This window comes from Apium graveolens, chromosome 3 (genome assembly GCF_009905375.1).
Source record: "Apium graveolens cultivar Ventura chromosome 3, ASM990537v1, whole genome shotgun sequence".
In the NCBI taxonomy this organism is placed as follows: Eukaryota; Viridiplantae; Streptophyta; class Magnoliopsida; order Apiales; family Apiaceae; genus Apium; species Apium graveolens.
Genome location: NC_133649.1, coordinates 241,034,132 through 241,058,961, shown reverse-complemented (window position 1 = coordinate 241,058,961; position 24,830 = coordinate 241,034,132). Strand labels below are relative to the sequence as shown.

Genomic DNA, 24,830 nt, shown 5'->3' with positions numbered 1-24,830 from the left:
TTCAATTTTTTTTAATTGATCAAACGTGTAATGCAGGCAATCAATTGGCTTGTAAGTTGCAACTCTAGCTTGTCTCGTCTGCATTTGGGAAAAGATATTAGCATCAACCAATTGTGTTTGATCTCTTCTACTTGAAATATTTAGGAGCAACAATCAACTGGGCAGATCAAATTGCGTGTTGATATTAATTTTATATTTGCCATTCTTAAAGTTTTTAAATTTTGACGTAGGGAAACACATGAATAGTGAATGTATGGTAAAAGCATATTCTTGCATGCATATAGCATGAGAATAAAAATGAAAGGACAGAGAGGAAATAAGTAGGAGTATTAGCAGATAGTATAAACCAATCTTGTTCCTCAGCCCTTGACACAAGTTGGGCTCCTTCATGCTTGTTGAGCAGGTGATAATAATATACATTTATTATATGTATGTATGGCTCCAATGACATTCTTCAATTCTGGTAAGTACTCCACATGGAATTGAGCTTGGGGGTTATGTTGATATGTTTCTTGATTCCTTGTGAGATATATGAAGTAGAATTTAGACTTCAACGATTAGGTCTCCCCCTCGAGAGATTTGTATGATATATGAAGTACTCGATCTTCTTCGACCTAACACTTACATTTAGTTGCATTTTACTCCTTATTACTTGCGAATTTCATTGTTTTCACCCAACCTTCTAAACTTATTTCTGTTTTTAGGAGGAAACTTGAAACTTGTAGTTGTTAAATAGTCCGGGATTTATTATCTAGGTGTTAATAATTTTAATCCCATAAATATGCAACACTAACATTTTCCACTGCCCCTCTTTTCATGTACCTTCCCCAGATAATGCAATGCATAAAAATAAATTGCAAGAGTATGCACAAAAGTGTGGCTTGCCGCTTCCTGTTTACACAACTGATAACAGAGGTTTTGTTCATAAGCCCAAGTTTCAATCCACTGTGTTAGTGGATGGAATAGAATATCGGTCGGAACAAGGGTTCTCACGTATAGTATCTGCTGAGAATGATGTAGCAAAAATCGCACTTGAGTGTATAAAGAAAAATTTGAAAATTGCAGGACCTTCAAGTTTTCACATGCAGGTTTGTTGTACCACTTATATTTTGTGTTCATACATTAATCAATATGAAGATTGTAATCTTCGATCATATGTCTATGACTCCTCGTGTAAATTTTTTCAGGAGCCAAAAATTTCAAAGTCAATTCTTTATGAATTTGCAATCAAGAGCAAAGTTGAAATTCCTACGTATAAAACTACCTGTGCAGAAAAGGCAGAACCAGTTTTCGTCACTACTTGTACATTCAAAGGAAAAAGTTACACCAGTGAGATAGCTGGAAGCAAGAAAATGGCGGAACAGTATGCAGCACGCAAAGCCATAAAATCACTTCTTGGTAATAACTAATAATAGATCATTAAGTTTGTTGAAGTCTGTACTTATAAGATGAGTTTTTACTGACATGGAGAATATTTGTTGAAGTTTTTGATTCCAGTAACGTTCTTTCCCAAATAATCAAGTCCAAGACAAAACCTAATCCGGAACAGGGCATTTCTTCCACTGCTGTAAAAGCAGGTAAATCAGCACACTTGTATTACTTGGCAATGATATATCAGATTGATTTATTGTGCTGAACTGATCTGATTTATTTCCATATATTCATCCAGAAAATTCTTCAGAACACACAACTACTACTCAGGTAAAATATTTATCTTTCTAATAGTTAACATAACCTCAAGACAACCTTCCTGTTGGTTCTTTTCAATGAAAATACCTAAATTTAGCATTGGACTTTTACTAGCACAATGTCGCAGTAGATACCAAATAGCGGTAACTTGATGGGAGCTTGTTTCGGATTATCTTTTGAAGAAAAAATTGAGCTCTTAACAACATAAAAATATATGTATTTCTTGCGATTACCTTTCTGGAAACTCTGACAGTGGCATCTGCCTAGTTGAATTATAAAACTTATTGTAATAAGTAATGCAAAGAGATATCTTTTTTCATTTGTCGTCTTTCCAGTTTAATGCTTTTATGAGCCATTAGACAGCAATAACATATCTTTTTTTCTCACTGTTGCAGTATGGAGGAGTGAGCAGTGAGAAGCGTAGGGTTGAACAAAACAGCAGGGGAGCAAAAAGAGTCCGAATTGCTGAATATTGATTTTCTTATCTGCATTTGTTGATGCTAGCTTGGTATATTTTGTTTATCTAGTTCAGTCATTGTAGTGAAACATATGTTACTTGTTATTTATCAGCATCTAAAGGTATGTACTTATATCATGAAAACTTGTGACCAAGTGGAAAGGAGAACATTGAACTACGATTTTTGTTAAACTTCAAGACACTCTCTCTGTTTGCGAACTGCTAGGTTATTACTCTCTGTTTGCGAACTGCTAGGTTATTACTCTCTGTTTGCGTACTGCTAAGTTATCTGACGTGAATAGTTTTGGGCCGCTTAAATCTCAAGCCTAATCTAGGCCTGAAGCCAAAGAAATCAAACCATCCACCTAGTTCTCCCCTATTGTACTTAATAATTCCACACTTTGCACATGGTTGCATTCCTTATGTTTTATTTTCTTCAGAACATCATATCATAATTCAACTGCTATTTTACTTTGCGATCAATGGTTTATATATATAAAATGAATACTCGTTCACGTTCTTCCCTCCTACCATTATCATTCAAAAACCTTATCAAGTTATCATAGATGTTTACACAACATTTTCTTATCTTGTCTGTTTTGCATCCTTCCCGTCCACATATAATCTTCTAAGCATGTATTCTAGCCCTTACAATTAAATGAAACCTATTGTGTTGCTTTAACATTAACAATAAGTCTCAATTTCGAAGTAGTAGGTAATGAAATGCAGGGTTTAAACCTGATGAATATTTTTATTCAGTAATCATAAATCTTGATTTATTATTTTTTTTCCATGTATTCGTCTAATCGTTCCTAAAACCTGGTCATGAAAGTTGTGTGTGTCTCTATATTAGGTCATGCACAAAGTGTGGTAGAACCGGTTTTCATAGATTCAAAGGTTACTGCAAAATCTGAAATAGTCTTCTAGCTTCCCAAGGAAATTCTTCATCTTGATTCGAATGAAAATATTATCAAGCAATAAAACAATTTTTTTTTTAATAAGCAAGAAACAAAAATAAACCTGTTCGCAATCCGAGCATAAAATATAGCTTACAATCCACAAAAGCATGATACCTTAAAACCTGAAATATAATTCACTACTAATGCAAACAACTACAAAATTAACTATTTTGTAGTTGAACACAAGCCCAATGTATTCTATCAATATGCTTAAACATAAGAACCATCTTCATCATTCAGAAACTACAAACTCTTTTGAGTCCACACAGAAAATATTAGACAAAAGACTAGTTTCAAACATTAAATTACTTTAAGTAAACTGAACATGTGGAGGCTCAAAATCGGTGAGGGAGCAAGTAATCCCTATTTGTACAGCACAAATAATTTTGTAGGCCGGCAAACATGGGAGTTTGATGCTGACTATGGAACTCCAGAAGAGATAGCTGAGGTTGAGCAGGCTCGAATCCATTTTTGGAATAATCGTCACAGGATTAAACCTAATGGTGATCTCATCTGGCGTTTGCAGGTCTGTACTGTACTTGTTATTCTTTTGCTTTAAAAGTCATGTGTCAGTTTATATTACATGCACTATGGTATAAGCAAGCTACTGACGATAAACAAAAAAGAATTGCTGTTAGTAGAAGCTAAACGTAATACTCGTAAGAGAACAATGATCGAGATAAACATCATATTTCAGAGAAAGTTCGACAAGAGGTCCAACTGATCTGTGTACATGCCTATGAGTCAATATAATAGAATAAATTGTCGTTTAAGTATGCAAGTGTGTGCATTAGTACACACTTACATACTTAAAACTCTAAAGATATGAGATTTATCGAGCTTTCATCACCAGCGTTAAGGTTATGGAAGAGTAAACAGGTCACAAGAGGTCTCGAGAGCTCATGCACTTGCAATATCTTCAAAATTTAGTTTGAAGTTGAATATTTCTCTCCAAAAATAACTTACAGAAACTTAAGATTATAGTAAAGTTAGCCACTTTATAATATTGTGATTATTCATATTTAGTGAATGATAAACTGTAGTTTTTTGTTTTAGATAGTAGGACTATATGATGCACTATATAAATTCATGGGGTGCATTCGAAAGGTTTTAGATTATGTATGTCAAAATGGTTTGTGAATAAAATGAGAAGTTTTGATTTTTGAAGAATATGTGTGCACTAAATGTTGTAGATACATGTTTGATGAATCCAGTTTTTACGAGAGAAGAATTTCAAGCAAACAATACCCCAAGTAACGGTGAAAGAAGGAGAAGAGATCAGGTACGAAGCAGTGACAAGTACATTGAGAAGGGCTGTTCACTTTTTTTCAGCCTTGCAGGCTGATGACGGTCATTGGCCTGCTGAAATTGCTGGACCATTGTTTTTTCTTCCACCTTTGGTCAGTCTTCTTATATTCTCTGCTGCTATGTACACCTTCTGCTATCCATGGAAATTGACATTTATCTATTGTCACTACTCTTTGTGCAGGTCATGTGTGTCTATATTACGGGACACCTTAATACTGTATTCCCCTCAGAACACTGCAAAGAAATTCTACGTTACATCTACTGTCATCAGGCGAGACTACATCTTTTACTTCCTTTTTTTTTTGTTCTTTCATAGTCTAAAGAAAAATATTATGAGTCGAAATTTATTAAGGCCGCTTAATCATGTTTCAGAATGAGGATGGTGGATGGGGATTACATATTGAGGGCCACAGCACCATGTTTTGTACAGTCCTAAGCTACATTACAATGCGCATACTTGGAGAAGAAGCTGATGGGGGTAAATACAATGCCTGTGCTAGAGCAAGAAAATGGATCCTAGATCACGGCAGTGCAACTGCAATACCTTCTTGGGGCAAGACATGGCTTTCAGTAAGACAAAATACGTTCTGGTGTGCATAAAGTTTTTCGTTGCTTAAGTTTTTGTTTAGGTACTCATTTTGTTGGTTTTACAAATGGGTGCATCTTTAGTTTACTGTTGGTTTGAGGTGCCAAGAAAATTCCCAATATGATTGCACATAGAATGACCCTAATTCAACTGTAATAATTTGCATAAAGTTTTTTTTTTATCACAGAAAACACACATCACATATAATTCGTACAACATTTTAAAAATGCAATGGAGTGCACAATCCCTAAAAGACCATAAAAAGCTTGATCTTTCTACACTTTCGATCATTTAAACAGATTGAACCCCAATTATCTGAGCTTCTTCATCAACAGTTTCTTCGTTTTTGGCCTGGTCTTGAATTTGTCTGCTTGTATCCCCTTCTCCACCCCCATAATTGACCTCATTTCCATTTGTTTTATCCTCCTTGAGTAGACCATAAGTAATGCTAGCAGGTCGGTGTGTAGGAATTGTCAGGAGCACATAATAATTTCTGGGAGGCCACCCCTGCACTTTTAGTTAAAACGAGTATGAAGCCCAATGATTTTATACACATCTCAATGGTAAAAAAACTATAAATCTGGGGCCCCTCTCTAACACCGCCCCTTGATGCTAGTAACATCTCTCCCACTACTAGTACTGTCATTCTCAGAGATTCATTTTATATGTATCAACTGCCTTTATATTTTGTCAAAAATGTGACAGTTTGACATAGTAACCTGCAGTGTTTCAACTAATTTAGTACCCGACTGAACATTTCTATCTTGATTCATGTATGCACACTACATCTAGATACTTGGATCATCACAAAAATTGACGAATGAAGTTATTAAAGATATCTATGGAGGAGCTTGACAGTAACTTGCCTCGTATTTCTACTTCCTCAGATACTTGGTGTATATGAATGGTCTGGAAGTAACCCGATGCCCCCAGAGTTTTGGCTCCTTCCTTCTTTTCTTCCTATGCATCCAGGTTAGCTAGTACTAATGTACCAGTCAATAGCAGTATGCATATATATCATTATTTCTAACAAAGCATGGCCCTATCACTACTACGTTTCTCTATAATCTTTAGCCAAAATGTGGTGCTATTGTCGGATGGTTTACATGCCTATGTCATATCTATATGGGAAGAGATTTGTGGGGCCAATCACTCCTCTCGTATTGCAATTGAGACAAGAGCTCTATTTGCAACCGTATGAGAATATTAATTGGATGAAAGTACGGCATTATGTTGCCAAGGTAATTTTTTTAGTACAGGAACAAATTAATCGGCATTACATGCTATCTTACAGTTTTACATGCGCTCATACATTCAAAATAAATTAGACACCGACTTGTCATTGCAGGAAGATGTCTACTATCCACATCCTTTCATACAGAATTTAATATGGGATGGTCTTTATATATTTACGGAACCTTTGTTGAATCGTTGGCCCTATAAAAAAATAAGAGAAAAAGCTCTACAAACCGCTATGAAACATATACATTATGAAGATGAAAACAGTAGGTACATCACTATTGGATGCGTAGAAAAGGTAATGTGCTGTACCATGTAGATCTATTCTGTTGAATACGATTACCAACATGAAGAAAGTATGTGTAAGACTGTAACTAAGATTTTTAATTTCAATTCAATTGTTTTGTGCAGGTTCTGTGCATGCTTGCTTGCTGGGTTGAAGATCCAAATGGTGAATATTTCAAGAAGCACCTAGCTAGGATCCCAGATTATTTATGGATTGCTGAAGATGGGATGACGATGCAGGTTGGATTCCAGTCCGACCAAATACACATTTCAAGATTGTACTAGACTAGAGATAATGACCACAGTGCTACATGAGTTTGAAATTTACACTTCACGATCGAATACAAGCATAATAATTGGCCTAAAAATGATGTTAAAATGCAGAGTTTTGGCAGTCAGGAGTGGGATACTGGTTTTGCGATACAAGCATTATTGGCTAGCGATCTTACTAATGAAATTAATAAGACCCTCATGAAAGGGCATGACTTCATAAAAAAGTCACAGGTTCCAGTTTAAATTTTACAGAATTAAAGCTTGTGTTTATAATAACTGCTGCTTCTCTGGAGGGTATTTTTGGTTCTACAAAATCCTGGAAAATTTTGGATTTAGATGTAATTTTTTCAGGTTAAAGATAATCCTTCCGGGAACTTTAAGAGCATGTATCGTCACATTTCTAAGGGATCCTGGACATTTTCAGATCAAGATCATGGATGGCAAGTGTCTGATTGTACTGCAGAAGGTTTGAAGGTATTTGGCATGCTTTGTATACTCAGAAAACACTAAATATGATACTTCAAAACCCTAACTCCCTCTTATTTTTCTTCTTTTCTAGTGTTGCCTTCTTTTTTCAATGATGCACCCAGAACTTGTTGGCAACAAAATGGATGACGCACAATTTTTTGATGCTGTTAATTTACTATTATCGCTACAGGTAACTTGAGATGAACTCGAGTTGTCATTTTAACGCCTCACACGGTAATTTATGGTGCTAAGATACTTGCATAATAGTTTTTTTAAGTACTTCTATCAAAATTTATGATCTACATTTTTATTTCTAATTACAAACACTAAAAGTACTGTTTTGTATAACTATATCTTAATTATACACAACATAGTAGGCACCCCTGACTCCCTGAGAATCTGATGTTGTAAACAACATGAAGTATGTAGCTTTGGAATTACTGTACAGTTTTCAGCACCCTTGCTATGTTCACACACTATAAACTGCTACAATATTGGCTCGCATGCACGCACACCCTCCCACCCATAGTTCACTTAATTAACCTTCATATACGTGACTGTAGAGTACAAATGGCGGTATACCAGCTTGGGAACCAACAGGGTCCTCAAAATGGTTGGAGGTATGGTTCTCTGGAAACATAAGAAAGTGCACTAGATTCTGTAATATTTATCAATATTATTTCATATCGCATTATGCCCTCCTTCTCTTCCTCTTTCATCGAAGTTCAGTTCCAGATAATATTACAGTCTGATTACTCATGTTTTGACGGTAAAGAAGCTCAAAATTTTACTAAGATTTGATATAGGCTTTCCGTAGAGAAGTTCAATGTCTATTGTACCCTCTATAGTATATGGAAGTTCAATGTTTAATGTAACCTCCATTATGTAAAATATGACATCTTTATTTTTAAAACTGTTTGCACCCTGCAGATGCTCAATCCTACAGAATTCTTTGAAGGCATTGTCATTGAACACGAGTATGATTCTCGAGTATCAGTATTTTACAAATATTGAAAGTATCATGAAATTATACTTAAGTAGGACTTCTCTAGGTATGTTGAATGCACTTCATCTGCAATAGAGGCATTGACGATGTTTAAGAAATTATACCCTGGGCATAGGAGGAGAGAGATTGAAGTTTTTATAGAAAATGCTGTACAGTACCTTGAAAATACACAAACACCAGATGGTTCATGGTATATTCCTTCACTTAATTACATTAGACGTTAAAGGCTTAAATGTTTTAAAAAGAAGGGTGACGCGACACACACACATGTAGGTATGGATGCTGGGGTGTGTGCTTTACTTATGGTACTTGGTTTGCTCTGGGAGCTCTAACTGCTGCCGGAAAGACATACAACAATTCTGCATCTATTCGAAGAGGTGTTGATTTTCTATTAAAATCACAATGCAGTGATGGTGGTTGGGGAGAAAGTTACCTTTCTTGCCCTGCAAAGGTAAATGCAGTTGCCTAAAGTATATCCATGGCCACTCTTTTGTAATTATAATTTCAAACAGTTAATCAACTGCCTGTCTGCCTTACACCATTGCTTGTCTGTCTGGCGCAGTCTCTATTGAGAAACATTTCTTTCTTACACCATTTATGAACTAACTAGGTTTAGTTGCTATACTGCTAGTTGAGCTTCAGTTGAGTAGGTATCCTCAACAAATTTGAGGGAAACCTTAATTTCCAACAAAATGCATTAGCACTAACTAATTATGGGCTCATGTTAATAATGTGTTAAGCAGATATATACAAAATTAGAAGGAAATCGATCAACTTTGGTACAAACTGCATGGGCCATGATGGGTTTGATCTCTTCCGGGCAGGTCAGTGATTAAGCACTTGGGCTGTGTATTGTTAAATACTCAAACTGCTAATTATCAGAAAGAATATTAAACTGGTCTCAGAGAGCAATGCACAAGTCATAATGTGTTTCCTATCTTGTATTCCTAAATAGGACAAGAGAGACGCGACGCCCCTTCATCGCGCTGCGAAATTGCTGATCAATTCGCAAATGGAAAACGGTGATTTTCCCCAACAAGTAAGTAAAGTCAAATCTCGATAATCTAATTTAAGCTGCAGGTAGTTGTTTAAGAAAGCCAGCAAAGATGTGAATGTGCGTAGGCACTTTGAAAACATACTTTAAAATCTTGCAATTTGGTGGCAGGAAATTACAGGAGTTTTCAATAGGAACTGTACGTTGCACTACACATGCTATAGAAACATATATCCTTTGTGGGCTTTGGCCAAGTATCGCAACATATTCAAGTCATCATCATATTCAAAAGCTATTTGTAAACTTTCAAAATCGCAAGAGATTCTGAATTTCAAAATTAAATAGATTATAATAAAATTATCACTATTATTAACAAAAATATTGTACTCATATATACCTTAATGTCATGATCTTGACTATTTTTTTTAAAATTTTTGTTAAAATTAAACTAAGAAAATGAAGTAAGAACATTAAGAAAATTGCAGAAAGTAAGAGATAAACTTAACATTCATTTCATTTTATTGATAACCATAAAATGAAGACGGAGTACCTTATATATACGATAAAACTGTGCTGACTGCTACTCTATTGGGCCGAAATAGAACCAAAAGCCCGGTAATATATTTAGCCCAAATAAAGCATATGAGCAAACAGTGTCATTTAGCATGGTTTGTGACACTTAACTGATATATATATATATATATATATATATATATATATATATATATATATATATATATATATCTTCATGATGCTGAAACGAAAGATCAAAGAAAATTAACTGTAAGATAAAATTTTAAATGGTGTTGCACGAAATCACAAGTACACAAGGACGGAAGACGTGCTGAATCACAGTGCAAGAGCTAAGAAGTCTCAGTAAAGAGAGGGAAAGCAATGACTTGGTAAAGGAATTCCACGAAAATGAATCAACTGTGATACAACAGTTTATATACAATCTACCTGTTAGGAGTTGTCCCACATCGTTTGTGTGAGTGGCAGTTTGCTAAAATATAAGCAGCCAGATAACTCCAATTAATATGAGGTCTTTTGGGAGTGATCCAAAAACAAACCCGTGCAGCAAGCCTAACAAGTGTTATCAAACCTTCAGGTTATAAACGGTCCAAAACAATCTCAGATGGGCTCCAGAAGTTACCTAAGAAGAGGCAGATGGGCTTGCCCCAGAATGGGCTCTAGGAAAAGGCAGACGGGCCTTCCAGTATGGGCCTAGGGGGAGCAAATAGCCAGATGGACTTTCAGTATGGGTCGAGGGGGAGCCTGGTCACACTGAAGGAGGCAGAATCGACGAGGCCTTTTGGGAGGTGCCCAAAAACAAATCCGTGCAGGCTCGGCCCAAAGCGGACAATATCATACTAATATGGAGTTAAGCCGTGCTCAACAAGCCCAACATCTACCATCTAACTTTAACTAAATTACGAAGTGAATTGACTTTACGACGTGAACGTATTTACGACACCTAATGACGAAGCGTTAATTATTAATAACAAACACGAATCCCAAACGATAATTCTGTAATTCATCCAGAAGATGAGAAAACTCTCTAAATTTTGATTAATAATAAAATAATAATTCAATATATAATGATGATATTTATCTAAGAAAACGAAATAAAACCAAATCCAAAGTAAAAATAATATTAATTATAAAGCAGAATGATCATGCACAATCTCTAAATATTAAAAAAAAACTTATGGTGCATTATTACGTTTTGGCATGATCATGCTATTCGACAGCCCGATCAAGATATTCGGTAGCCTCATCATGCCATCATGCATCTTATTTCAATCCATCGCATCTTTACTCGCATCAAGCAATCCTACATCACACTACAAGGAAAACAGGTAATACACAACGATTATACTCTATTTTTTCGTTCACTATTAAGGTACCGTTTGATACATGGATCAAATAACGGGCTAATATTGTTATGTGAACTTGTAGAGACAACGAATGAGTATTAAACCCGCTATATTACATCCAAAAAATATGTATTTTTGTTATTTCCATTGTAGCAGAAGACATTACTAAAGCGTTCTTACAAACTAAGTATTCTCACAAGCTAAGAAAATCGTTATGTAGACTATAACTTAGAGTTTAACATTAAAACCAAACATATAATCATTGTTGTATATTTTAACACACAACACAGTTAAATTAAGAAATCATTTGTAAAAATGGTCTACAAACAATAATTTATTATGTTAAGAGTGTCGTATAAACAACTACATATAATATTTTTGTTCTTCCAACGTGTGGTCCGAGTAACTTTAATATGATTTTTTTAACTTTTTTAAGACAATAATGTTATGATGTTATATGAATTTTCATATTACAAAAGTTTAGTTGCTAGAAGTATTGTTTTATTTTCGAAGACATAATGATTTATATGAAACTTAGGTATTAAAAATGGGGGCCGGTCTACAACAAACGTTTGTTGTAGACCGGTTGATAACAAACACATTTGTAACCGTTAGATCGGGAATTGGAGGGCTGAGATCACATGTGGACCGCGGAAATTTTCAGCGGTCCGGAGTAATTACAAAAAAACCCCTAGCCCATGGACCGCGGAAAATTTCCGCGGTTGGTGTCGTTTTTTGTTTACCTATTCCCTGTCAAACACAGACTCATAACAAGAAAAACATAAACAACAGCCGCATAAAAATACAACACAAACACAAACAGCCACACAAAACCACAGCAGCCGCAGCAGAGCAGAAGCAAGAGCCCAACAATCCAAAAGCTTAAATCATTCTCCTTTTCCGTCATTAAGGTATATATATTCGATTCTTTTTTATTATTTATAGTTTTATTGATATAAATTTATGTATTTATATTGTTCTAGATCTGATTTTGTATGAATCCTTGTAATAAATTCACATATGAATCTTAGTATGATTAAATTCGAATTTTTAGAATTGATTTAGGGTTCATAATTAGTGTTAATTTAATTCGATTACTAGGATAAATTAATGTTAATTTAGAATTAATTTAGTGAATGTAAAATCGAATTAAGACAATAATATTTTTAATTTTAATTCGAATTTCTAATAATTTTTAATTCGAATTAAGTTAATAAAATTAAATTAGATTTTATATGGTAAATTTCGAATTGTAATGTAATGAAAAATATGGATGCATTTTTTAGGATAAATTTTGTTAAATTTAGTGATAATTCGGTTTTTTAGGATAAATTAGTGTTAATTTAGAATTAATTTACTGTATGTAAAATCGAATTAACGTAATAATATTTTTAATTTTAATTCAAATTTTTAATAATTGTGTATTAAATTTGATTTTTTTTACTGTAAATTTCGAATTATAATGTAATTAAAAATATGGATGAATTGTTTAGGATAATTTTAGGATAATTCGAATTATTAACCCTTAATTTATTTATAATTCAAATTTTAGTGTTACAATTTTAGGATAATTCGTCATATTTTGTCAAAATTGGGATTTGTAATGATAAATTTAGTGTTAAATTCGAGTCATGTAAGTGTAAAATTCAAAGTTTTAATGATAAAGTTGTATGATAAAATTTGAATTTGTAATGATAGATAAATTTAGTGTAAAATTCGAAAATTTAATGATAAAATTTGTGTTAAATTCGAATTATATTACTGTAAAATGTATGGATGTAATTAACATATGATTTTGGTGATGTTTTTGTTGTGTACGTTGTGGTGTTTTTATTGTGGTGATTGATGAATTTTGTTGGCAATATTTTCAGGTATGGATAATTTTGATGATTTCGGGAATATGTTGCCGGGTCCAAACGCGCATAATATTATTTGGGATAATCGGTATCACGTCAGTGAGGATGTTTGGGATGGTGCAGGGAGAGATGAGTTGCAGAGCTATTCGGGGAACAAGTCATTGCACTTGTGGAAGTTAAGGAGACCACAACGGGAATTGATACACATGCTTGGGTTTGCGATTTTTGCAGACCCTGTTGTTGTCTTGGCTACTGACACTCGGTTGATATCTGCTTTGGTGGAGCGTTGGAGACCTGAGACCAACACTTTCTTCACGAGGCAGGGGGAGATGACTGTTATATTGGAGGATGTAGGGTTTATTTTAGGGGTGCCAGTACAGGGGATGCGCTGACTTGTGGGGTGATAGAGAACAAGGCGGCGTATTTTGCTAATAATTGGTTTGAGCCTTTGACCGAGGAGGAGGTGAAGGAGGCTTTGTATCGGAATAACATCAAGCTGGGGTGGTTGTTTGAGAGATATGGTGCACAGAAGCCTGAGAAGCACAATATGAGGGCCACGGTTGTACATACCAAGGCGTATCTGCTATTCATTATGGGTTGTATCCTCTTCCCAGCATCAACCGCTCTTTTGTTCATGTTCGGTATATGCACCCATTGATTAATATGCGGGAGATTCCTTATTATGCTTGGGGTGCAGCTGTGTTAGCTCATATATACCGGGGTTTGGAGATTGCTGCAAGGAAGGGCAGCAAGAGCATTGCTTGTTGTGTCTGGGTGTTACAGGTTTGGTCTTACGAGAGATTTCCTCGTATTGGCGTGCCTTTACGATCTCCCGGTCAGGAGGATTATCCGGTTACTGAGGGATGGGCCTATGCTAGTGATACTCATGTCGGGGTTTCGAAGAAGCACAGGATGTCAGGCCCTCACCACAGCTTACCGTTCTATAGGGGTGAGTTTGATGGTGTTGCTGGTGATGAGGTGGTCTGGAGGCCGTATGCTAGGTTCGAGGATGTTATGGACAGCGAGATGATACAGGCACAGTTAGCTGGGTGCGGTCGAGTTCCCCTTGTATGTTACGACGTGGTCGAGTGGCAGCATCCGGACAGGGTGTCGAGACAGTTTGGTTCTAGTCCGCAGATTCCACGGGCACCGGTGAACATGGTTGGTTACAGGGGGGCTAAGGATGCCACGTTTGCAGGGGAGGATTGGCTGGTGCGGTGGTTTATTGATATTGGAAAATGGGCCAGGTTCTGTTCAGATTTGGATGGCCTTGTTGATGACTCGGTAGACATAGCTTCAGAGGCTGATTATATGGCGTGGTATGCTGATATATCTCGTATGCGCATAGGGAAGCTCGATCCACAGCCTCAGCAGCAGTACAAGACGAGGGAGTTGTATGATAGCCTCGAGAGCTATGAAGTTGTAAGTGTTTTACAAATATGCATATTTCACATTACACCCCCACACACTACAAAATTTGCATTCACACGTATTTCATCTTGATGATATGATATTCTTGTGGAATTAATGAAAAAATGTTTGCCTGTTTTTATTTGTAGATGGTTGCCGGGCTTAATATGTTGAAGCAGCTGGATGCTAGGGTTCCTCCTGAGTTTGTGGAGGAGTTTGGGAGGATTTCTGCTACCTTCCTCACACCATTCTCTCGGTTGATGAAGAAGATCAAAGGACCCGCCTACAGACCTCCCACATTTCAGAACATAAAATCAGATTTCATTGCACCTTTGGCTGACGACTTTGACATTCCAGCCATTCCTGCCCAGGATGTCGTTGACATGACACAGCCATCCCAGCATGTGTCTCAGCCACCCCAGGCTATTGCCTCATCTAATAGGCCCGCGAAGCTTGCATCCCGCAGGATGAAAGAGGAGAAGTGGAGTATCACTAAGAGTCTCGGCATGACAAAGAAGAATGCTATATATTCAGATTGGGGATGGGGCTTTGGGATGGCGCCGAGGAATCCCGGTGGTCTTAGTGTTCAGGACTATCACGTCCATGCATCAGCTATGCAGAGTCTGGCTCCAGGAACATGGGTTGATGACATGATCATATACACTTATATGGTATTGTTCGTTGTCTAATATATTTTAGTTTTTGCATTTATTTTACTTGTTGCATTAATTTTACTTGTTGCATTTATTTTACTTGTTGCATTCATATATACTTGCAGGGATTGCTAAGGACTCGGGAGGAGGAGATTCACACTGGAGGTATATGGGAGAGGAAACCCGTCTATTATTTCATGGATCCCTACTTCATGGTTCTTGGGAAAGGACATGTGAAGAAAATCAGAAAAGCATCGAGGGTCGGTGGAGATACATTGCAAAGGGCATGGAATAAAGCATTACGTAGCTTTACCGGGTTTTCCAGTGCTACTGTTGGTCCTTCCGTTCTCGAGGCGGACTACATATTCATCCCATGTTGTGTCAGAGATGTGCATTGGGTTTTGTTCATGTTCGGTACTAGACGATTTGAAGGTCTTATCATAGATTCAATAAATAACGAGCCGGATTATCGTGAGGATATACGAGTGGTGGTATGTTCCTCTACTATTACTGTCTTCTATATAGTCCTTACCAATTGTATATTATATTCATTCTCGGATCATAATTTCATTGCAGTCATGGTTGTTGCCGAGGCTATTGCATATGGTACACCCAGTCGAGGGGCTTGACCCTACTTCAGCCGAGGTCCTTGCTCTACCGTCCAGGCCAAAGCAACGAAACTCTAATGATTGTGGTGTTTATGTGATGAAGTACATGGACTACTTCACACAAGGATATGACTTAGCTGAGGTACCAAATTGGTCGCAGGAGGAGGTGGATACCTTTAGGTATCGGATAGCCAGGGAGCTTCAGTTAGGGAAGGCAAGGGGGATTCCCGGGATTCGTATGCGTAGGCGTCACGAGGCTTCGTAGTTGAATTTCATAGTGTTTTAGTTTGTCGGATTATGTAGTTGGATTGCATTTCATTTTAGGTTGTCGGATTATGTAGTTGGATTTCATTTGATTTTAGGTTGTTGAATTATGTAGTTGGATTTCATTTTATGTTGTCGGGTTTTATTTGGTTTATTTGGTTTGTTTGGTTTGACGTTGTTTAATTTTGTTGGATTTTTGTTATTTTTGAGCATTTTGGGTTGTTGTGGATTTTGGTGGAATTTGGTAGATTTTGGTGGAATTTGGTGGATTTTGGTGTTGTAGGTGTTGGGATTTTGGTGGAATTTGGTTGTGGATTTGGTTGTGAATTTGGTTGTGAATTTGGTTGTGAATTTCCTGGCTGCTCTGTTTTCAATCTGCAAAAAAAACAATTTAATGGCCCCAACCGCGGAAAATTTCCGCGGTCCGTCTACAGCCCAACCGCGGAAAATTTTCGCGGTCCATCAGTTTTGTTTTTTGCCCCTGAAAACAGAGCAAAAGACAGGGGAAACAGAGTATGTGCAAATTAATCTTCTGTTGAAATTGCTTAATTTTTGGAAGTTAGTCCTAAACTAACTTCCACTAATCCAAACTACTCTCAAAAGTCTTAAAATATGGTAATGAGTGATTTTCAAAAATTTTTTTTTTTTTTTTCATTTTTTACGATAAATTGAAAATTCCTTAAAAAAGTCAACGAAAGTCAACGCTTGTCCAAATATTGAACAAGCTTACCGATCACATTTAACAAGCTTACCGCCATTCCATCCGGATTTTTTCCATTTTCCATCGGGCGTGTTGTTGCCCAAATTCAAGATCGGAAGGAAGTACGGATCCGGATGAGAGTTCACCAATCTCCACGGTTCAGTACCCTCCATCCAATTGCATGCCTCGATCCAATTTTTGGCCCTATAAGCCTCCTCATCGGGTGGGTACAAGTCCGTTTCCTCTTCCTCCACATGGGGCGGCTCGTCATTGTCCACAAGGGGCATCAACTCGGCACATGCATCTTCCATCTCACTAAAGGTTGGTGAGACCACATCTTCCTCGTCATTGTCCTCATACCACGAGTCGCTTGGTAGGGAGTCCGAGAATGTGTTGCTAACGTGGGAAACCGAATCACAACTATGATCGGAGTTGTTCTCACCACTATACTCGCTAGTCATGTTACCTATCACAATAAAACACAATTATATGACAATAATTGGCAATTATATGACAATAAAATATAACAAAAAAGAAAGCAATGTTAAACACTTAAAATTCAAATCCATTTAAAGATTACAACATTCAGTTACAAAATGGTACACCACTAATTATATTGCGATTCTTGAACATTTTTAAGATCTTCTAGTCTACTAGCACACTTCCTTTTATCATGGCCTTCCATTTGACAATAAGTGCACCTTCTTGGCGGCTTCTCCTTTTTACCAATCGATTCTATTGGACTTTTGAAACGAACGTCCTTCTTCCTCCCTTTAGTTTAGGACATAATAGGGTCAAGAATTGTTTCTTCATGAGCACTTACATTTGGAGCTTGCGAATTGCTTTCGTAAGATTTAATTCCGTCAACGCTCATTTTTTCGAGAATTGGTATTTCTCGATTCATCACTCCAACGGCATAATCATACCGTTCCTTGGATGCAATGCTACTTTGACAAAAACTCATGGTTAACATTGTCATGCTATTAAATCGATCGGTTGAGGTCATCTCATGACTTTGTCCAACATCCAAATTGTAAGGCAACACACCAACAACTCTATTGGCATGCATTGTCCACCTCCGGTTTATGTAATACGGGGGAATTTCCGAAACCCGTTTCTTAGTGAAGACCGCCAATAGGTGTCTACAAGGTAGCCCCGAATGTTCAAGCATTCTACACGTACACATTCCCAAAGAGCTTGCTTTCTCGAATGCCACAAAATAAACATTTCTTCTCGTAGGCTCGGACATGGGCCTATAACAACTATAGTACGTATAAACATCCCCCATTCTCTCCCCTTCTTCACTAGCTCGTCGGTCTTTTTCAACAAAGTATTTTGAAGACTCAACCATTTCATCTTGAAATCTTCTAAACATTTCCTTAGTGTAGATACAAAAAGCATGATACTCTAATGTGGTATGCAATTTCATGGGACGTTTTAGATTAATGGTGACATAATCTTCTTCCTTCTCCCTCATGAATTGCCTTGCCAATGCTTTTTGGGCATTTTCAATGAATTCCTTCAAACCCGTTGCCGAACTCACATACTTATCAAAGAAAGAATTCATCCCCTCACTCCTCGATGTACTATTTTGAAACGCCGAAAATTTGTTTCTAGTATATGCAGGAATCCACTTGTGCTTCAACTCATATAACCCCTTTAACCATTTATGATCTTGCAAGTGATACTTTTCCACAAACGACGCCCATCTAGCTTCAAAAACACATTCGGTGAGAGATTTATAAATGCAATTGTTGAAGTCCGTCTTGAATTCCGGAAAAGCCGAATAATAATGAGCTAATTTGTTCGGGAATTTTTGACTAATGTGCCAAGAACACAATAAATGGGTAGTATTCGGGAGTACAACCGCAATAGCGCTTGCCATGGCTTGATCTTGATCCGTGATTATAGTCAATGGAGGATTATTCCCCACACCTTCAAGCCAAGTACGAAGAATCCACTCAAAAGTCGACGCGTGTTCATCCCGCATCAATGCAAACCCGAAAATTACCGATTGATAATGATGATTGACTCCGGTAAATGGGACAAATGGCATTGCATACCTATTTGTCTGATAAGTGGTATCAAAAGCCATAACATCGCCAAAATTTTGGTAAGCCATTATACATCTCGGATCAATCTATACTAGACACTTCAAGCGATTCTCTTCATCGACTTCGGTCCTAATAAAATATTTAGAACCACTTTCTTCATTCAACCTATGCAACAAGTCCAACCCCGCTTGGGCGTCACTAATCTCAAACCTTTTCTTCCTCTCGTCTCTTAACACATTCCTAACATGTTGAACATTGAAACCAACTTTGTCATTACCTCCATGAATGTTACCAATCACATTCATCACTTGACAATTACGAACCCCCGAACGATAAAGCGTTTTAATCAAACTACGGGTCGCGGTGTTGACATGTCTTTCTCGTTGTACCAAATTCATCTTACTAGGGGAAACAAGACCGTGGTTGTGTACCAATTCAAGGCTAGTTACCTCCCAGTGACGTTTTTTCTTTTGATAATTGACATACATCCTCACCTTGCACTCGCTTTTAGGAAGAACCTCTCTACGCCGTTTATTTTGACTACTCTCGGCGACGACACTTTTTCCATAAAGCCTACAAACATATAAACGACCATATATCTCGTTGTCTTTATTACGATGGCTAGCTTGAATTTTAATAGCAAATCCATTTCGTAAAGTATAAGCCCTAAAAAAATGACCGGCCTCATCCACACTTTGAAAAATTTGATTCAAATATGGAACTCCCCCCCATCAACATTTTCATACAAATTTGCATCCTCTACATTATCATCTTCATCCTCACCCTCAACATTATCACTATCATTTTCAACCTCATTTTCAACCTCATTTCCATCACTTTCATCTTCAACATCAACCAAATCGTCATCTAAATTAATAAATTCCTCATTTCTATCTACAAAATCATCATCTTCAACATATACAGGGGTTTTAGGTTCTTTACTACTATTTAAACTATCAAGATGTAAACTACAATCAATAGCCTTTTTTTTTTCATTTTGACGTTTATGACGAAACATACGAGCAAATAATTTATCCGCCATGAAAATGTGAAATTTAAGACAAGAAATATACCTTGAATTGACAAAACAACTTGAATTTCTTGATGAAAATGTCCCAAAATCGCCTAAAATATAAACTTGGAGAGTAGATTTTTTTTTGAAATTTTGATGTTTTTGTGTGGTGAAATGAGGATCTGTTGGAATGTTGGGGATAAGGGAGCAGTTGGGGATAAGGGAGCAGTACCAACCGCAGAAATTTTCCGCGGTCCGTCCTGACCGACCGCTGAAAATTTCCGCGGTCCCCCCAATGATCCAGCCCTCCAATCCCAGATCAACGGCTTGCAAAAGTGTTTGTTAAATTCAAGTCTACAACAAACAGTTGTTGTAGACCCGTTCCCATTAAAAATATTGTCTCATACAAAATATAACTAAGTATTCCAAAAATGCTCTCTTTGATAAGCAAACAAAAGTACTAAAAGAATTCTAGACAAAAAATTTGTATATCCAAACAAAACTAGGCTACAAATACTTTCCTCAGTTGGCCCTCGTAGTCTTCTATCCTTGTTTAATATCATTTGTGCATCAACTTCGGAAACTGCATCAACTTCCCATACTAGATTCACTTGGGTGTCCAGAAGTTCATAACTTTGTGTGTGTAGAAGTTCATAACTCATTTCCCCGAGAGCTTGTTTACTGCATAATATTGTTTATACACTGTGACAAAATTCAAATGTCAGCACAACTTACTCTAACCAAAAAATCATTGGAAACACGTTAAAAAGTGATCAAGGAATAATGAAATAGCGGGCAAAAAAAGTGAGAAGGGGATTGGGAGATGACGTTAAATTGATATAGTTAATGGCAGATAATGAAGATGAAGGTGAATAATAAAATAGGTAGAAAAAGGAAAAGTGAGTAGGAGTGAGTATTTTCCGGAAATTGAAATCTGGTAGACAGAAGTGTGATAATTTAAGAGATGAGACAGTCGAGGTTAACAAAAGATACCCAGCCCCATATTCACAACTATGCTACCAAATAAATCCAAAATTTGTGCCCATCTTACCAACCCACCACTCACATTTCTTCTTATGTAAAAGAATAGGAACTATAATAAACAGCTTAACAACCCCCCAATACTTTTAAGTTGAAGTCTTAATTTTACAGTCAAGTAAGTCCATTATAATGAAAGTGTGATTTTAGTCCTTGGGTTGAAGACAGATCATGTCTCTGGTTTTCTTTTTATGAGCTAAACTGATTGATGATGGTTGCGTCGAACGTGTCGATATTTGATTTCACTAATTTGTTTGATTAGTTGTTGTAGAATATGCGACCAAGCTTCTTCACATTTTGAATTATTTACTATGACGTCCTCCCTCAAATCTAAATAATTTCGGTTTGATTTGTAACCGTGCAGGCGCAGAAAGGAATCAGGCTGTGCGGCCACACATTTTTAAATATTGTTTTACCAAGCACAACTTTGTTTGAACCGATTGTACCTGTACTTGTTCATTTTTATATAATTTTCTTTTTACTACTTCTCTCTCAATTTTATAACTACATTCACTTACTATCACTATTTTTCTCTTCTACTATACCCATTTTATATATTAAATAATAACTAGTCCCACTTTTCTTACTTTTTTTTACTAAATTATATTTTTTCTTACGCCCCTACATATATTATCTAATGGAACCGAGGACTTATCAAAATTAGGAACACGTTTTTACACGCACATAAATCGGTGTAATGAACACGTTTTTACATTAATCCACAACAAATATGAAAAATTAGGAATTTTTTCTAAACCCAGCTAGACATCATTTTTAAATTTTTTTGGCTTCGATGCAGAACTAATATTTATTAACCTCTTTCCCATAGTGATGGTATTCGATAATATTTAAATTCTTATATATGTTTGTTATTTAAAATAAATGCGAAGGATTGGGTATGGATTCCCGAACCAAAGATAAAAGGTTAAAAAGAATAATTGAATACAAACACATTAGTTATTTTCGATGATCTAAGCTCCATTTGAGAAATTTTCAAATAAATAATTTATAACTTAAAATTAATAAATGGTTTGAAAGTGATAAGTAAATAAATACTTATAAGTTATGTAAGTGTTTGGTTAACTTTACTTATAAGTCAATTTTTTTTTAACTTAAATGAATTAAAATAAATAATTTTTAAGTACGATTATCTTAATCCATGACTTTTAAATTAACATAACATTTAAAAATATATATTTAAAAACTAAAATTAATAAAAAAGTAAAAAATCAAAATAAGTTGAAAAAAATTACGTCTTTACTAACATTCAACTTATCAACTTATAAATTATAAATTCAACTTATAAGTTGGGTCGACAAACAGTCCGAGATAAGTATTTACGTAACACATAAGATAAATATGCCCTGAGTTTTTAAAAACATTATTCTGTTTGCTATTGGAGTAAAAAAAGTAGTTGGATGGTAGAGGAGAAGGCATCAACTGATTTCTGTACGAAACCGAGGAATCGACCGGGAATCACTCATCCCCCTTCTATACTCCCTCCTTGCGGTATATTATTCCCTCTCTAGTTTACTAAATTAGTTTCCGGGTCCATGACCAATTAATATTTAATTTCTTTGAAATGAATGTGTTAATTAAGTAAATAATTATGTTAAATATATATTAAATAAAAGGTTATATATTAACATTTTTATAATAATGTAAAAATAATTTTTTTTGTGTATGTTATATAAAGGTCATAACAAGATTTTATTTTACAAGTTTTACTTAAAATTTTAAAATATTACGAATCAGTCAAAAAATAAAAAATGAGTGAGTAATTAGAATTAGAGGGGGATGAAAAATGGGGAGGACCGAGAATTAGTAGAGATTAATGAGTTAGAAATGGAGGATGACAATTAATAAAGAGAGAGAAATAGAGAATATGAAAGAGGAGATTTTAAAATAATATAAATATGAGATTAAATAAGAATTGACACATAAACAGCCATGACATCATCATAGCATAATAATTTGACATATTAGCTTGGATGACACCAGTTGTACTCTATTTTAGTATATTGTTAATTTATTTATACTTTTCTTTTCTTGATATTGCTCTCGATTCATTACACATAATTTTTTTAACAAGTCACTTTCGTCTATTCCATCAATGGACATATTATAACTTTTAAGGTACAAACTGAGAGCATCGCCCCAAAGGTTAACTAGTATGTAACAATATAAGAACTGCAAGCACATAATATTTTGTTGTAGAAATTACAGGTCGATCCACAAATACTACGAATTTTCAAAATCTTAACAATTTAAATCAGGCAAACTAGAAAAATAAATTTGAGATGAAATTTGTTTAATCTAGTTAGCAAATAACAAATAATATGAAAAATCTAGGAATCCGAATCCGTTGATCAATCACAATTAATATCAACTCGCCCTAAAATCTATTCTTTTTTTTTTCCACAAAAATAACGTATATCAATTAACAAGATAAACATATACTTTGAAACTTGTTATCTAAAAATAATCCATCAAAATTTCATGGAGTAAGCATAGATAATGAAAAATAAATACGGTAACAATAATATATCAAAATCACTTTGTCAATTGAACAATTAAGCACCAAGAAAAATCATGGAAATCAAATAATAGGAACGAGAAGATGTCAAAGCAATTAAATTAACTTCATCTTAATACTAAAGAATAAATTTAGCTACACATGATAAAAATATGAGAAAAATAATTAATTAACAAAATTCTAGCTCTAGATTGGTGTTCTAGGTGTTGAGTTTTGGGGTGTGTAAAATACAAGAGGGGAGACCAATATATATATATATATATATAGGAAAAATATGAGGGTTTGAGTCTTGAAATATCAAATCCTGCTTAGGATATATTTCTTTGTTTTCCTTTTTTTTCTCCAATAAGTATTCAAATTTCTTTAGCTTCAAGTATTATCCACCTCCTTGCCATGCTCACCTTTTTCTGCTCAAATTCTGATTTTATTTATTTTCCTACAAAATAAAGTAAAACAATTTATTTATTAAAAAATTACGAAAATGAACGTATAATATGTATTAATAATATACAATAATATGGACCTATCAGATGCCCCCATACTTATCTTTTGCTCGTCCTCGAGAAAAATCAAAAAGAAAAATGCTACCTAAGAAAAGTCTTATTCTTCTTTTCGTAGGCGTGACAAGAAGTTTTAGGTTTACCAACCCGCTAAATTCATAGACGATCTCTACAAGAGGAGTGTTGTCTCTTAAGGGTTTACAAAAGATATGCGCATAAAATCTGTTAAATAATTTAGTAAGTGTCCAAACTCTATCAACAATAACATTTATCAGTGTCAACATAATAATTATTGGAAAAATACATGCCTTTAAAACTCTTCTAATTATAACCAAGATGTAGATATCAACAATCCGCTTATATCGACTCTGAATGTTCATAAAAAATCTCAAGGTGTGTCGTGAAAGTAGGTCTCTGAAGAATCAATTGAGTAAGTATATTTTCTTTTTTTAACCAATATTGAACATATCCAGTCTCGATCAAAACAAGTATCTAGCCAAAATTTACAGTTTTTTTTCTTTTTTTAATTGATTGTGTAATGTCCGTTTTCTTAGGCTTTCTATGTTACCCATTTAGCGAGTTTTGGGCCAATGACTCCCAAACCAGATGGTCTTAGGGCACTAGGTTTTGAAATACCCATACGGACATAATTACTCGAGTAACAAAGACCACAAAACAAGACTAGTCAATTATACTACTTGTGCCCATCATCTTGTTAGGAAATGAATAACACACAGGGGGGTGAATGTGTTTTACTGTTTTTGACCTTTTCTTGAATCTTTTATGGTTGAACAAAGTAAATTAAATTTTGTAGTAAAAAATTTGTTCATGCAGAAATTGAACTTGCAGAAAATAAAGAACACAAGTCTTCAAAACTCACTTAATTTTATATTAAAATTAAGAATATTTGCTACAAAATTTCTAGGCTCTTTGTTGATAAAGAGCTTAGCTTCTTCTTAAGAGAGTTACAAGATTTTATATCTAAATTGTTACGACTGACTAAAGGACCAAAGTTAACTTTATAATTCAGTTACCTACGGGTTTACACAGTGTACAAT

The 24,830-nt window shown here is 35.4% G+C and overlaps 4 protein-coding genes across 4 annotated transcripts; 3 read left to right on the top strand and 1 right to left on the bottom strand.

Moving 5' to 3' along the window:
- The first annotated feature begins 303 nt into the window (after positions 1 to 303).
- On the top strand, positions 304 to 2,334 carry LOC141711010 (double-stranded RNA-binding protein 4-like). Its single transcript, XM_074513473.1, has 6 exons — positions 304 to 463; positions 832 to 1,088; positions 1,188 to 1,398; positions 1,485 to 1,577; positions 1,670 to 1,701; positions 2,085 to 2,334. The coding sequence occupies exons 1-6, from the start codon at positions 436 to 438 to the stop codon at positions 2,163 to 2,165; spliced, it is 702 nt and encodes a 233-aa protein (XP_074369574.1). The 5' UTR covers positions 304 to 435; the 3' UTR covers positions 2,166 to 2,334.
- Positions 2,335 to 3,430: 1,096 nt separating this feature from the next.
- On the top strand, positions 3,431 to 9,650 carry LOC141713209 (beta-amyrin synthase 2-like). Its single transcript, XM_074516516.1, has 18 exons — positions 3,431 to 3,631; positions 4,320 to 4,532; positions 4,565 to 4,684; positions 4,786 to 4,983; positions 5,887 to 5,971; positions 6,074 to 6,240; positions 6,348 to 6,536; positions 6,650 to 6,763; positions 6,908 to 7,027; positions 7,148 to 7,270; positions 7,356 to 7,454; positions 7,828 to 7,884; positions 8,195 to 8,241; positions 8,317 to 8,460; positions 8,544 to 8,721; positions 9,014 to 9,094; positions 9,226 to 9,309; positions 9,436 to 9,650. Exons 1-18 carry the CDS (start codon positions 3,431 to 3,433, stop codon positions 9,607 to 9,609), a joined length of 2,394 nt encoding a protein of 797 aa, XP_074372617.1. The 3' UTR covers positions 9,610 to 9,650.
- A 5,285-nt stretch (positions 9,651 to 14,935) lies between these two features.
- LOC141711009 (ubiquitin-like-specific protease ESD4) lies at positions 14,936 to 16,144 on the top strand. The gene is made up of 3 exons (XM_074513472.1): positions 14,936 to 15,078; positions 15,186 to 15,551; positions 15,637 to 16,144. Exons 1-3 carry the CDS (start codon positions 14,962 to 14,964, stop codon positions 15,931 to 15,933), a joined length of 780 nt encoding a protein of 259 aa, XP_074369573.1. The 5' UTR covers positions 14,936 to 14,961; the 3' UTR covers positions 15,934 to 16,144.
- A 1,266-nt stretch (positions 16,145 to 17,410) lies between these two features.
- On the bottom strand, positions 17,411 to 18,754 carry LOC141714913 (protein FAR1-RELATED SEQUENCE 5-like). The gene has a single exon (XM_074518409.1). It carries the CDS (start codon positions 18,752 to 18,754, stop codon positions 17,411 to 17,413), a length of 1,344 nt encoding a protein of 447 aa, XP_074374510.1.
- Between the last annotated feature and the right edge of the window lie 6,076 nt (positions 18,755 to 24,830).